Source organism: Oncorhynchus kisutch, linkage group LG14 (assembly GCF_002021735.2).
Source record: "Oncorhynchus kisutch isolate 150728-3 linkage group LG14, Okis_V2, whole genome shotgun sequence".
Classification (NCBI taxonomy): domain Eukaryota; kingdom Metazoa; phylum Chordata; class Actinopteri; order Salmoniformes; family Salmonidae; genus Oncorhynchus; species Oncorhynchus kisutch.
This window is the reverse complement of record NC_034187.2, coordinates 243563-259752: the sequence shown is the minus strand read 5'-3', so window position 1 is coordinate 259752 and position 16190 is coordinate 243563. Positions and strand designations below refer to the sequence as shown.

The following is a 16190-nucleotide window of genomic DNA, read 5'->3' as shown; positions in this document are numbered from 1 at the left end:
GGGTCAGCATGGTGGTGGTGGTAGTGGGATGGTTTGGGGTCAGCATGGTGGTGGTGGTAGTGTGATGGTTTGGGGTCAGCATGGTGGTGGTAGTGTGATGGTTTGGGGTCAGCATGGTGGTGGTAGTGTGATGGTTTGGGGTCAGCATGGTGGTGGCGGTAGTGTGATGGTTTGGGGTCAGCATGGTGGTGGTGGTAGTGGGATGGTTTGGGTCAGCATGGTGGTGGTGGTAGTGGGATGGTTTGGGGTCAGCATGGTGGTGGTGGTGGTAGTGGGATGGTTTGGGGTCAGCATGGATGGTGATGGTGGTGGTAGTGGGATGGTTTGGGGTCAGCATGGTGGTGGTAGTGGGATGGTTTGGGGTCAGCATGGTGGTGGTGGTGGTGGTAGTGGGATGGTTTGGGGTCAGCATGGTGGTGGTGGTGGTGGTGGTAGTGGGATGGTTTGGGGTCAGCATGGTGGTGGTGGTGGGTAGTGGGATGGTTTGGGGTCAGCATGGTGGTGGTGGTGGTAGTGGGATGGTTTGGGGTCAGCATGGTGGTGGTGGTGGTAGTGTGATGGTTTGGGGTCAGCATGGTGGTGGTGGTGGTGGTAGTGGGATGGTTTGGGGTCAGCATGGTGGTGGTGGTAGTGGGATGGTTTGGGGTCAGCATGGTGGTGGTGGTGGTAGTGGGATGGTTTGGGGTCAGCATGGTGGTGGTGGTGGTAGTGGGATGGTTTGGGGTCAGCATGGTGGTGGTGGGATGGTTTGGGGTCAGCATGGTGGTGGTGGGATGGTTTGGGGTCAGCATGGTGGTGGTGGTGGTGGTAGTGGGATGGTTTGGGGTCAGCATGGTGGTGGTGGTGGTGGTAGTGGGATGGTTTGGGGTCAGCATGGTGGTGGTGGTGGTGGTAGTGGGATGGTTTGGGGTCAGCATGGTGGTGGTGGTGGTGGTAGTAGTGGGATGGTTTGGGGTCAGCATGGTGGTGGTGGTAGTGGGGGTAGTGGGATGGTTTGGGGTCAGCATGGTGGTGGTGGTGGTAGTGGGATGGTTTGGGGTCAGCATGGTGGTGGTGGTAGTGGGATGGTTTGGGGTCAGCATGGTGGTGGTGGTAGTGGGATGGTTTGGGGTCAGCATGGTGGTGGTGGTAGTGTGATGGTTTGGGGTCAGCATGGTGGTGGTGGTAGTGGGATGGTTTGGGGTCAGCATGGTGGTGGTGGTAGTGGGATGGTTTGGGGTCAGCATGGTGGTGGTGGTAGTGGGATGGTTTGGGGTCAGCATGGTGGTGGTGGTAGTGTGATGGTTTGGGGTCAGCATGGTGGTGGTAGTGTGATGGTTTGGGGTCAGCATGGTGGTGGTAGTGTGATGGTTTGGGGTCAGCATGTGGTGCGGTAGTGTGATGGTTTGGGGTCAGCATGGTGGTGGTAGTGTGATGGTTTGGGGTCAGCATGGTGGTGGCGGTAGTGTGATGGTTTGGGGTCAGCATGGTGGTGGTGGTAGTGGGATGGTTTGGGTCAGCATGGTGGTGGTGGTAGTGGGATGGTTTGGGGTCAGCATGGTGGTGGTGGTAGTGGGATGGTTTGGGGTCAGCATGGTGGTGGTGGTAGTGGGATGGTTTGGGGTCAGCATGGTGGTGGTGGTAGTGTGATGGTTTGGGGTCAGCATGGTGGTGGTAGTGTGATGGTTTGGGGTCAGCATGGTGGTGGCGGTAGTGTGATGGTTTGGGGTCAGCATGGTGGTGGTAGTGTGATGGTTTGGGGTCAGCATGGTGGTGGCGGTAGTGTGATGGTTTGGGGTCAGCATGGTGGTGGTGGTAGTGGGATGGTTTGGGTCAGCATGGTGGTGGTGGTAGTGGGATGGTTTGGGGTCAGCATGGTGGTGGTGGTAGTGGGATGGTTTGGGGTCAGCATGGTGGTGGTAGTGGGATGGTTTGGGGTCAGCATGGTGGTGGTAGTGGGATGGTTTGGGGTCAGCATGGTGGTGGTAGTGGGATGGTTTGAGGTCAGCATGGTGGTGGTAGTGGGATGGTTTGAGGAGGCTTTGCTGCCTCAGGACCTGGACGACTTGCCTTAATAGAAGGAACCATGAATTCTGCAGGAGAATGTCAGGCCATCTGAGCTGGAGCTGAAGCTGAAGCACAGCTGGGTCATGCAGCAAGACAATGATCCAAAACACATAATCAAGTCTACATGAAAATGGCTAAAAATAAACAAATGTGATGTTTTGGAATGGCCTAGTCAAAATCCAGATCTAATCCCAATAGAGATGTTGTGACAGGACTTGAAATGAGCAGAAATGAGCATGTTGCTGACTTAAAGCAGTTCTGCATGGAAGAGTGGGCCACAATTCCTCCACAGCGACGTGAGAGACTGATCAATAACTACAGGAAGCATTTGGTTGGAGTCATTGCGGCTAAAGGTGGCACAGCCAGTTAGAGTTTAAGGGGGCAATGACTCCGAATGGGAGCCCCCAGTGCCAAGGTGTCCATCCCCCACTGAAGCTGGTTCATCCAGCTCCTGCCACAAGTGGCATTCATCTGCCCAAATGTATTTCTGCAGGCATGGATGTGCCTCAGGGCCAAAAGGGCACATCATGGAGGCGTCGCTGTGTACTTCGCAAAATTAAGTCCCTCATCACCTGCACCACATGCTTGGTGACCCTCTGCTTTACAGCAGATAGACACTGCTATGGCACCTGGCATCAGCAGCACAATATTGTGTATTGGACTGAGGGTCTTCCAAATATTGAAAGTGTTATTTTGTAAATGTATATATATTTTTTCATGTTTTTTCTCATTTTTGGGGGGTGTGTTAGAATACCATTTCGGTATTTTGTATATAGTTATTCCATTCAAAATGTATAACTTCACCAATTTGGCCACTTGGGTACATTTGGGCTACTTGTGTGGGACACCTGGGTGACTTCATGATAAATGTCATGTAGCATACTCATTTTGGAAGTTATCATTCTGAAACTTTGCACAAGCACTGTTGCCCTCTTGTGGTTTTCACTGAAATTGTCCCCATCATCCTATCTGAATGTTTGTTTTGCCTTGTTCATTTTAAAGATGATGATACAACAATAAAAAAACATGTTTTGTTCATTGTATTATCTAAACCAGATCTATTGTGTTATATTCTCCTATATTCAATTCACATTTACACAAACTCCAGAGTGTTTTCTTTCAAATGAAATCAAGAATATGCATATCCTTGGTTCTGAGCCTGAGATAAAGGCAGTTAGATTTTGGTATGTCTTCAGGCGGAAATGTAAAAAAGTAGGGGGGTAGCTGTGGTGAATCTCTTATACAATGTGTTTATGTACAGGTGTAAAATAGTAAATAATGGTTACTTCTCAGAAATTTTGCTTTTAAGAGGAGTAAAACAAGACTGTCCATTATCTCCATATCTATTTCTTATGGCCATTGAAATGTTAGCTATTAAAATTAGAACCAAAAAGAACATCAAGGGGTTAGAAAACAAGTGTTAATGTATCCCGATAACTAGTGTTTTCTTAAGTTCGCAAGCTGGATCCCTGCACAGTCTGAAGATCTTGATCACTTGTCTAGCCTCTCTGGACTAAAACCCAATTATGACTAGAGTACCATATTACGTAATGGATTGTTTAAAAAAAAAAAGTGTTTACACTACTTTAAAATGGGCAGATGGTGAAGTAGACATCCTTGGTATTCATATCTCCAAAAATATAAATTAACTTCCCACAATCAATTTCAAATCTGAGGTGCAGTTAGTTGCGGATTTCTGAGGCTGTTAACTAAAATGAACTTATCCTCTGCAGCAGAGGTAACTCCAGGTCTTCCTTTCCTGTGGCGGTCCTCATGAGAGCCAGTTTCATCATAGCACTTGATGGTTTTGGCGACAGCACTTGAAGAAACGTTTAAAGTTCTTGAAATTTTCCGGATTAACTGACCTTCGTGTCTTAAAGTAATGATGGAGTGTCATTTCTCTTTGCTTATTTGAGATGTTCTTGCCATAATATGGACTTGGTCTTTTACCAAATAGGGCCATCTTCTGTATACCTCCCCTACCTTGTTACAACACAACTGATGGGCTCAAACGCATTAAGGAAAGAAAATCCACAAATTAACAAGGCACACCTGCTAATTGAAATGCATTCCAGGTGGTGACTACCTCATGAAGCTGGTTGAGAGAAAGCCAAGAGTGTGCAAAGCTGTAATCAAGGCAAAGGGTGGCTACTTTTAAGAATCTCAAATATATTTGGATTTGTTTAACACTTGTTTGGTTACTACATGATTCCATATGTGTTATTTCATAGTTTATGTCTTCACTATTATTCTACAATGTAGAAAATAGGAAAAATAAATTGGTGTGTCAACTTTTGGCTGGCACTGGGGCATACAACCATCTCAGCTCTGTAGATGTTGCTGTGAACAGACATAGGGGGTCTTGCCCCTATGTAGTTTGTTTCTGGTCACAGATTCAGAAATGGTTCAAAAAAATATCACGACACTCACTTAAAATTAACCTGACAAATAGCAGTGTTGGGCGATCTGGAAAGACAAATATTTTTTTTTCTCACTATGTCAGAATGGTTTTCATCTTTAGCTCACAATCTGTGGATACTATATGATGAGAAAAGTTCAAAGTGTATACATTTGAAAAGTATGGCACATGGAATCCAAATGAGGGTGGTCTATGGTGATAGGTGGGATGCGCTGAGAGGCTGGGATTAAAGAGCTGAGGTCCATGGTGATTGGTGGGATGGGCTGAGAGATTGAGGGGGTGGGATTAAAGAGCTGAGGTCTATGGTGATAGGTGGGATGGGTTGAGGGGTGGGATTAAAGAGCATGTTTGGTAATGTATTATTGTTGTGATTGTTGTATATAAAAGTACCATGTATGTACAGTGCCTATGGAAAGTATTCAGACCACTTGACAGGGACTGGGAGACTAGTCAGGACTAGTCAGGATCAATGCAAAGATGAACAGATTAAAGTACAGAGAGATCCTTGATGAAAACCTACTCTAGAGTACTCAGGACCTCAGACTGAGGCGAAGGTTCACCTTCCAACAGGATAATGACCCTAGGCACACAGCCAAGACAACGCAGGAGTGGCTTTGGGACAAGTATCTGAATGTCCTTGGGTGGCCCAGCCAGAGCACGGACTTGAACCCGATCTAACATCTTTGGAGAGACCTGAAAATAGCTGTGCAGCGATACTCCCCATCCAACCTGACATAACTTCAGAGGATCTGCAGAGAAGAATGGGAGAAACTTCAAATGCCAAACTTGTAGCATAATACCCAAGACGAGAGGCTGTAAATGCTGCCAAAGGTGCTTCAAAGTACTGGGTAAAGGGTCTGAATACTTAAGTAAATGTGATAAGTTTTTTATTTTTAATAAATTCGCAAACATTTCAAAAAACCTGGGGGGGGTGTAAATTGAGGGAAAAATGCTGTAACCTAACAAACGTGGAAAAAGTCAAAGGGTCTGAATATTTTCCGAAGGCGCTGTATATGTAGCAGAAAAGGGTTAATAAAATAAATGAAAGACTACAAAGGATCCCTGATCTCCTCACCTGTCTCCTCTCCCGTCGGGACAGGGGGTGCCCGTTGAGGACCTGCCACAGCATGCGTCCAGCGATGGTAGTGTCGATCCACAGCAGTCGGAAGCCGTGGTAGTAGTGTTTAACCTCGTCTAGAACACGTTGTCCTATAGTTCTCCTGACTATGGTATGGTCTACTGTAGGACTGTACACCGGCCCACCCTCCTCTAGCTTCTTGTTCTTATCCTTCAGAGAGCGGAGAGACTTCTCTACTTTAGAGTCGTCACGGAGACATCTGGAGGTGTGGATCCACCGTACCCCGACCACGTTCCCCCTCACTCGCCAGGATGCCGTCCACTGTGGGTACCCACCTCCCAGGTGGTACAGAGAGGAGGTGGTGGAGGAGCCTTCCACTACAGCAGAGTACAGCCTCATAGAAGGGGTGTGGTCTGTGGCGTGGCCTGGAACCCTGTAGCTGTCTGATGCTGTATGCAGCGAGGGGCCTAGGAAGGAGGGCGGAGCCAAGCTCCCACCTCGGACCACCAGCCTATCACCATCCAGTCTACTGAAAACACAGAAACACTCAATAGCAACATGAACAACAGAACTATTGTTAAAAAAAATAATACTGTGCCCTTAAAATGTATATAGTATGTATAAGCTGGGAGTAGAAGCCTAAGTGTTGTTGTCCAATAGTTTACTCTAATTAGGGAAGTGGTGGTAGGGTTAGGGGAAAATATATATATTTTTTAAATACGCAGACAATTAAATTGATGGAAGCCACAATCTGCAATATTAAAGGCGATCTACCCCCTAAAAAAATGAAATATGAACAGCACACTCAATAACATGAACAACAAAAACACCAGTCAAACCCTAATGACGCTGGGCCAATTGTGGGTCACCCTATGGGACTCCCAATCACGGCAGGTTGGGATACAACCTGGAATCGAACCAGGGTCTGTAGTGACACATCTAGCACTGAGATGCAGTGCCTCAGACTGCTGCGCTACTCGGGAGCCCAGGAAAGAACTTCTGCCAGCAATGGAAGCTGCCAGAGCGGGTGGAGACATTGCTTACATCTGCTATGACAGGCTCATTGTCCACCTTCCCTCCCAGAAGACTGGAAGGGATGAGAGAGCCAAGCCTATGGGTTCAACCCCCCAATGCGCGCGCACACACACACACACACACCTGAACATGTATTTTTTTTATCTTGCTTTGTTTGCTCTTTTCAGTATTAAGTCCATCTCTGATAAGCTACCCAGGAAAGGGCTGAAAATAGCCCATATTAATATATGTAGCCTTAGAAATAAAGTTCATGAAATCAATAACTTGCTGACATCAGATAACATTCATACAGTGCCTTGCGAAAGTATTCGGCCCCCTTGAACTTTGCGACCTTTTGCCACATTTCAGGCTTCAAACATAAAGATATAAAACTGTATTTTTTTGTGAAGAATCAACAACAAGTGGGACACAATCATGAAGTGGAACGACATTTATTGGATATTTCAAACTTTTTTAACAAATCAAAAACTGAAAAATTGGGCATGCAAAATTATTCATTCTGATGATACAGCAGTAGAAACAAGGATATAGGAGACAGAAATGTTTATAGGGGAGGTGTTGCTGTATATATTTAGAGCCACATCCCTGTAATGTTCATAGGGGAGGTGTTGTATATATTCATAGCCATATCCCTGTAATGTTTATAGGGGAGGTGTTGCTGTGTATATTCAGAGCCATATCCCTGTAATGTTTATAGGGGAGGTGTTGTATATATTCAGAGCCATATCCCTGTAATGTTTATAGGGGAGGTATTGTATATATTCAGAGCCATATCCCTGTAATGTTTATAGGGGAGGTGTTGTATATATTCAGAGCCATATCCCTGTAATGTTTATAGGGGAGGTGTTGCTGTGTATATTCAGAGCCATATCCCTGTAATGTTTATAGGGGAGGTGTTGTTATATATATTCAGAGCCATATCCCTGTAATGTTTATAGGGGAGGTGTTGTTATATATATTCAGAGCCATATCCCTGTAATGTTTATAGGGGAGGTGTTGTTATATATATTCAGAGCCATATCCCTGTAATGTTTATAGGGGAGGTGTTGTATATATTCAGAGCCATATCCCTGTAATGTTTATAGGGGAGGTGTTGTATATATTCAGAGCCATATCCCTGTAATGTTTATAGGGGAGGTGTTGTATATATTCAGAGCCATATCCCTGTAATGTTTATAGGGGAGGTGTTGTATATATTCAGAGCCATATCCCTGTAATGTTTATAGGGGAGGTGTTGTATATATTCAGAGCCATATCCCTGTAATGTTTATAGGGGAGGTGTTGTATATATTCAGAGCCATATCCCTGTAATGTTTATAGGGGAGGTGTTGTATATATTCAGAGCCATATCCCTGTAATGTTTATAGGGGAGGTGTTGTATATATTCAGAGCCATATCCCTGTAATGTTTATAGGGGAGGTGTTGTTATATATATTCAGAGCCATATCCCTGTAATGTTTATAGGGGAGGTGTTGTTATATATATTCAGAGCCATATCCCTGTAATGTTTATAGGGGAGGTGTTGTATATATTCAGAGCCATATCCCTGTAATGTTTATAGGGGAGGTGTTGCTGTGTATATTCAGAGCCATATCCCTGTAATGTTTATAGGGGAGGTGTTGCTGTGTATATTCAGAGCCATATCCCTGTAATGTTTATAGGGGAGGTGTTGTATATATTCAGAGCCATATCCCTGTAATGTTTATAGGGGAGGTGTTGTATATATTCAGAGCCATATCCCTGTAATGTTTATAGGGGAGGTGTTGCTGTGTATATTCAGAGCCATATCCCTGTAATGTTTATAGGGGAGGTGTTGTTATATATATATATTCAGAGCCATATCCCTGTAATGTTTATAGGGGAGGTGTTGTATATATTCAGAGCCATATCCCTGTAATGTTTATAGGGGAGGTGTTGCTGTGTATATTCAGAGCCATATCCCTGTAATGTTTATAGGGGAGGTGTTGTTATATATATTCAGAGCCATATCCCTGTAATGTTTATAGGGGAGGTGTTGTATATATTCAGAGCCATATCCCTGTAATGTTTATAGGGGAGGTGTTGTATATATTCAGAGCCATATCCCTGTAATGTTTATAGGGGAGGTGTTGTATATATTCAGAGCCATATCCCTGTAATGTTTATAGGGGAGGTGTTGTTATATATATTCAGAGCCATATCCCTGTAATGTTTATGGGGGAGGTGTTGTATATATTCAGAGCCATATCCCTGTAATGTTTATAGGGGAGGTGTTGTTATATATATTCAGAGCCATATCCCTGTAATGTTTATAGGGGAGGTGTTGTTATATATATTCAGAGCCATATCCCTGTAATGTTTATAGGGGAGGTGTTGTATATATTCAGAGCCATATCCCTGTAATGTTTATAGGGGAGGTGTTGCTGTGTATATTCAGAGCCATATCCCTGTAATGTTTATGGGGGAGGTGTTGTATATATTCAGAGCCATATCCCTGTAATGTTTATAGGGGAGGTGTTGTATATATTCACAGCCATATCCCTGTAATGTTTATAGGGGAGGTGTTGCTGTCTATATTCAGAGCCATATCCCTGTAATGTTTATAGGGGAGGTGTTGTATATATTCATAGCCATATCCCTGTAATGTTTATGGGTGAGGTGATGCTGTATATATTCCGAGCCATATCCCTGTAATGTTTCCCTTAGAGATCATTTGTCAAGGGTTACTGAAGTGTTGTGGTTGCAGCTTCACCTGACTCATCTAAAGCCTTTTATTTTGGGCTGTTGCTGTAGGCCACCAAGTGTAGTCAGTATCTAAATAATGTGTGTGAAATGCTTGATAGTGTATGTAAACAGAGAGGTCTACTTTCTCAGGAACCTGAATATTGACTGGTTTTCATCAAGCTGTCCGCTCAAGAGGAAGCTTCACTGTAACCAGTGCCTGTAATGTAGTTCAGGTTATTAATCAACCTACCAGGGTATTTACAAACACTACAGGTACAAGATCATCAACATGTATTGATCAAATTGTTACTAACACTGTAGACCTTTGTTCTAAAGCTGTATCCGTACCCATTGGATGTAGTGATCACAATAGTGGCTATATCCAAGAAAGACAAAGTTCCAAAAGCTGGGCCTAAAATAGTGTATAACAGATCCTATAAAAGATTGACTTTTAAGTGGAGGATGTTAAAAATCTTTGTTGGTCTGATGTGATTAATGAGGAGCATCCAGACGCTACATTTGATGAATTTATGAAATTGCTCCTTCCAATTATTGATACACATTATACAGAGCCATTATAGCATGGAACTCTGTTTCATCTCATATTGCTCAAAATGAACAACAAACCTGTTTTTTAAAACCCAGACACGGCACAATGCCTCTCCCCTGTTTGACCTAAATGGTTTGTGTGTATGTATGTGTAGGCTGTGTGCCTTCTGTAAAACTTTTTTATTTTATTGATTTAGTTCTGACCTTGAGCTGTTGTCTATTAAATGTTCTGTATTCTCATGTTTCATCTTTTATATGGACCCCAGGCTGAGTAGCTGCTGCTTTTGCAACAGCTAATGGGGATCCTAATAAAATCCCCCAAAAAACAATAACCACACCACACTCATTGACAATATGAACAGAAGAACCCCAGCATGGTGATTAATTTAACTGTTACTTTGTATCAGTTAGAAACTACCTTTGACTGGAGCGTCTGAGAGATGTACAGCTGAAACAGGAGCCATCTTGAAGCTTCCCTGAAAACACAGAGAGAAACAGATATATTGACCTATAAGGCAGGCTGCAACAGAATAGTACATGACAGGGCAGAGAGTCAGTTTACAGTATGCCACCCATTCATCATCCAGGATGGATACTACAGCCAGCTTGGGTCCATCGGGCCCCACTGCCCTTCGGTCCTCGAGGGGTTTGCGAAACCACCCAAGGCAAAAGAACAGCCAGACCTCCTCAGCCATTGCACAAGTTGTCTTCACCAGGAGCTCTATTGTAAGAACCCTGTGCTATCCTGGAGCACAAGTACAGGACATTACAAAGCTGCTTCTGACCGTTCTATGACCGTTGCCGGGAACTGTCGTAGTCCACGTGGGGTCAAACGACATCAGGAGAGCTAGCTCAGAACTTCTGAAAAATTATTTTAAAGAACTGATTCTAGCACTGAAAGATTACAAAAAGCAGCCAATCAATTCAGGTCCGGTACCGTCATTGGGCCACGGTTGTGAAGGATTCAGCAGGCTACTGGCATTACACACCTGGCTAAAAGATTACTGTAACTGTGTCAGACTGACTTCTATAGATACTACACCTACATAAACACCTCTAAACACTGTCACCTCCACCTCTAAACACTGTCACCTCCACCTCTAAACACTGTCACCTCCACCTCTAAACACTGTCACCTCCACCTCTAAACACCTCTACAAACACCTCCACCTCTACAAACACCTCCACCTCTACAAACACCTCCACCTCTACAAACACCTCCACCTCTACAAACACCTCCACCTCTACAAACACCTACATAAATGTTCAAATTCATGCAATTAACAACCCAATCAGTGAGTAAATGTGTCATGAACAGATCTAATGTCCTCTGCATCAATGGACTTATTGTTGATGAAATTGAGAGAATTGAGACTGCTGGCATGTCCCTGCTACTCCCTCACAACATGTCTCCATGCTTCACAACATCCAGACCGACTAAATGTGTTTTGCTCTGGTGGTTTATACCAGGTTTAACTTGCCATATAAAACAGGTCTGTCTCGGGGGTGCTGAGATATATACAGCGAAACTGCACCATAGCAGGCCAGGGAAACGGCACCATAGCAGGCCAGGGAAACGGCACCATCCCTATGAAAGAACCTGCCCTCGAATGACGTCTCCTCCCAATACTACATTCGCACGGTGTGGTGCCTGAAACGATCACATTTCGACCACGATACACCGCCAAAAATACATACAGGACGTGTTTATAGATAACAGCATAAAATACATTGGAATGGAAATTGACTGAAAGCTGTCGAGGATCTGAAACCTGATGCTTTGTATAGTTAGTGGATGCGCCAGACTAGAGCTTTATTCGAATAATGACCGTCGCATAAACACCAACCGGGGAGCCTGATGATAGGGAGATGTGACAACTAACGTTAGTTATAGCTACGTCTTCTAGGCCTCACGGACCGACCGCCCCCCCCCAGACCCCTGCCATTAGTCTTGGCCTTAGATGACCTGACAATGTATTCACAACCTCTGCAACAGAAACACGTGCAATGCCCACGTTGAACCGCTTAGTTAACGTTGTAGTTAATAGATGAGCTGGAATCAGTCTAGAAGTTGCTGCCGCGCCTCTGTCCACAGCGCTGTCATGCCCGGTGTAATAGATCAACAAAGGCCGGGACGGGACCATGCCACAACACACGTTTCTGGAACCGGTATACACCGTTACCGGCGGAGCTACTGCTAGTTGCTAACTATAGTAACTTATTAACAGAAATAGCCCGTATAGTTAGCTGACGTTACCATTATCTCAGTGAAACAACTAGTTAACCTCTACACGGTCATAAAACACGTTTAGCTATGAACATGTATCTTTCTACAAAGCCAAGGGATTGACTAACGTTAGTTATTTAACTGTCTGAACCAGCTAATCTCGTTTAACTACGGTTTCCTCATTAACCAACAATGACATTCACAGCTAAACAGCATTGTCAGTCTAGCTACAATGTTAAAACAAGCTAATACAAATCGAAACAAATTACAACAAAAGACTTCAACACGTATCGACAGTCGACATGAAGAATCCTTCTCACCGTTGCGGAAATCGCTCTTTAACGAGCGAGATGTTTTCATCAGCGGAGTGCGAGACCTCGTCAACAAGATTAACGCCATGCTCCTGGCTCTGATAACGGCTTTTAGTCGGTCAAACTAATGGAAAACGAACGTACTGCGCTGCTAGCTACTTTAATATGGCACTAGCTGAACTAGCCCCATGTCCTTGCTTTCTCCGTGGGTGAGTGCGGCGAGGTGGATGAACTGCGGATTATATTGGCTTCCGTCTTCGTCGTTCTTCTTCTTCTTCTTTAAAGTTTAATGGCAGTCCACACCTATTGGTGAATCGCCGCCACCTACTGTACCGGGTACATAACATAATATACTCAATTGCGGGAAGGGGGGATCGGAGATAATACAAAAATCAATCAAACAACCATCCCACTCCTTCAGTCATATTCAAATCACATCTCTACACAGGTGCCTGAGGACGGAGCATTCATCGACAGGATTCATTGTAATGCCTCTGCAGAGAAGTCCCTGAGTCCCAAAAACCGCTCAGCTGCACTCCTGGTACCTGAGAAGCCCACTTCTCATTATTCTTACTGACGCCACCTCACCCAACACAACCACAATTTTAATAGAGAATTCAAAACAGATCTCTCTGGTAACAACATCGATTCAAAACCCTTATTCCAACCAAAAAAAGACTAAGAACTAAGTTTGGATTTACTAGTTTCCACCACCAATTTAGTTCTCTTATTCCCTTCTGCATTCTCCACTGTAATCCAATTCCTCTCACTCTCTTGTCCACTCCACACGAAATCTGATTCAAACACAACATCCACTTCCGCCATTTTCCCGTTGATTTATGTCTTCCTGGAGACCGATTTGAGTAGATTACCGTTCTCCTGGCAGCAGGATATAATGGCAGCAACATGAATGCAGATTTGTTTGTTTTTTTTCAAAATAAGAGTAAAATCAATCAAATGTTATTGTCACATACACCGAATACAGCAGGTGTAGACTTTACCGTGAAACGTTTACCTTCCAACAATTCTGAGTCAAAAAGTAAGAAACATTTGCAAAAGAGGAAATAGTAATACAATAAAACAACAATAATGAGAATATACAGTGTCAGTCAGAAGTTTTAGACCACCTACTCATTCAAGGGTTTCTCTTTATTTGAACAATTTTCTACATTGTAGAATATTTGTAAGTTTGAGTTTGAGTTTATTTTTATTTTTACAGGGATAGTGCACATGAATCAACATTTCAGTAAAAAGTGCCGGTTTTAGCCAGCCAGCTAATTTTCAACAGCAGTCCCTGGGCAGGTTATTAAAAACAATTACAATAACAATACAGACAATCAGTGAGCACATGCAGAGCAACATAGGACAAGCTAGATGTAGAATGCAGACAGAGAAACATAGCACAAAAAGCAACAGGGCAAAATCCATAAAATCAACAAAGTGTTTCCACACCTCACAAGCTACAGACAACATGGAAAGCGGCAATACACAACTAGAGATTATGTTCACAAATCTGATTGACCTTTAGCCATGTCTTCATGTTTTTTGTGAAAGTGTGATAGGTGGTGCAGTTGTGTGTGTCTGATGGCAGTGTAAAGCTCTCACAGAGAAAGCAGATTGACTAAAGGTGCTTTTCCTTATTGGGATCGGTGTCCCTTCCATGGGACGGTTGAGCTAACGTAGGCTAATGCGATTAGCATAAGGTTGTAAGTAACAAGAACATTTCCCAGGACATAGACGTATCTGATATTGGCAGAAAGCTTAAATTATTGTTAAACTAACTACACTGACACATTTACAGTAGCTATTACAGTGAAAGAATACAATGCTATTGCTTGAGGAGAGTGCACAATTTTGAACATGAAAAGTTGTTAATAAACAAATTAGTCACATTTGGGCAGTCTTGATACAAAATTGTGAACAGAAATGCAATGGTTCATTGGATCAGTCTAAAACTTTGCAAATACACTGCTGCCATCTAGAGGCCAACATCTAAATTACACCTGGGCTGGAATAATACATTATGGCCTTTCTCTTGCATTTCAAAGAAGATGGTAAAAAAAAGTTTTAACAAAAGAACAGTTGTTTTTTTATTTATATTGTCTTTTACTATATCTATTGTGTTATATTCTCCAACATTCCATTCACTTTTCCACAAACTACAAAGTGTTTCCTTTCAAATGGTACCAAGTATATGCATATCCTTGCTTCAGGTCCTGAGCAACAGGCAGTTAGATTTGGGTATGTCATTTTAGGAGAACATTTTAAAAATGGGGTGGATCCTCTCATGGCAGACCTTGTGGATCTGCTGCCATATGCTTGGGTTTTCGGTTTAACAAAAATACTGAGTGGAGGGGGAGCCAAGCCATTTAGGATCTTGAATACAAGACATGTGTCAGTGTATTGCACAAGATTTTTCCAACTCAGGAGCTCATGCTTTCTGAGGATGTAACAGTGATGATGGCTATTGGGCTTCGAATCAAGCACTTTGAGAGCCTGTTTGTAGACAGAATGAATGGGTTTTAACAGCAAGCTTGGGCCCAACTAGTCAAGCAGTATGTTAAGTGGGGGAGTAAAGTTTTGCTAGTCAAATAATTGCGTATAAGTCAGAAATTAGCTAGGTTGAATTTGGTTATTTGAGTTACCTTTTTCACCTGCTTTTTAAAAGAGAAGTTGGAATCAAGTATGATGCCAAGGTACTTAAAATCAGATACCACCTGGAGCTTCTCCCCTGACACAAAGACATCTGGCTCGGTAGCATCAGATACCACCTGGAGCTTCTCCCCTGACACATAGACATCTGGCTCAGTAGCATCAGATACCACCTGGAGCTTCTCCCCTGACACATAAACATCTGGCTCAGTGGCATCAGTTGTCCTCTTTGTGAAGAAGACGCAGACAGTCTTTTTCACATTGAGATGCAAACATGAGTCACTGAGCCACTTTGTAACCTGGACCATTACAGTAGTGAGTTCTTGTGCAACTTGTTGTTTGCTCTTTGCATACACAATTATCACTAAATCACCTGCACACATCTGAACTTCAGACCCAGTACAGACAGAATGCAGGTTGCTGGGGCGGCGGGTAGCCCAGTGGTTAGAGCGTTGGACTAGTAACCGAAAGTTTGCAAGATCAAATCCCTGAGCCGACAAGGTCAAAATCTGTTGTTCTGCCCCTGAACAAGGCAATCAACCCACTGTTTCTGAGGCTGACATTAACTGACTTGCCTAGTTAAATAAAGATACAGTTAATGTACAGGCTGAACAGTATTTTTTATTTAACTAGGCAAGTCAGTTATTAAGAACAAATTCTTATTTTCAATGACGGCCTAGGAACAGTGGGTTAACTGCCTGTTCAGGGGCGGAGGCGTTGCTAACATTTACGAAAGCAAATTTAAATTTACCAAAAATATTAAACCACATTTTCGTCATTTGAGCTTCTAGTCATGAAATCTATGCAGCCTACCCAATCATTTTTTATAGCTACTGTTTACAGGCCTCCTGGGCCATATACAGCGTTCCTCACTGAGTTCCCTGAATTCCTATTGGACCTTGTAGTCACAGCAGATAATATTAGCATTTTTGGTGACTTTAATATTCACATGGAAAAGTCCACAAACCCACTCCAAAAGGCTTTCGGAGCCATCATCGACTCAGTGGGTTTTGTCCAACATGTCTCTGGACCTACTCACTTCCACAGTCATACTCTGGACCTAGTTTTGTCCCATGGAATAAATGTTGTGGATCTTAATGTTTTTCCGCATAACCCTGGACTATCGGACCAACATTTTATTACGTTTGCAATCGCAACAAATAATCTGCT

The 16190-nt window shown here is 43.4% G+C and overlaps 1 protein-coding gene across 4 annotated transcripts in view; it reads right to left on the bottom strand.

Annotated features, from left to right (window-relative positions):
• Nucleotides 1-12630, bottom strand: part of letm1 (leucine zipper-EF-hand containing transmembrane protein 1) — a 33545-nt gene extending 20915 nt beyond the window's left edge. For 2 of the 4 annotated variants that reach the window (XM_031787617.1, XM_031787619.1), the window contains exons 1-3: nucleotides 12378-12630; nucleotides 10249-10306; nucleotides 5541-6069 (exon numbers count right to left, since the gene is read on the bottom strand). In XM_031787617.1, the coding sequence (XP_031643477.1) occupies nucleotides 5541-6069; nucleotides 10249-10306; nucleotides 12378-12456 (666 nt within the window). In that variant the 5' untranslated portion in view covers nucleotides 12457-12630. Of the gene's footprint in view, nucleotides 1-5540; nucleotides 6073-10248; nucleotides 10307-12377 lie in introns of all 4 variants that reach the window. The other 2 variants (XM_031787616.1, XM_031787618.1) reach the window with 1 other exon arrangement.
• Between the last annotated feature and the right edge of the window lie 3560 nt (nucleotides 12631-16190).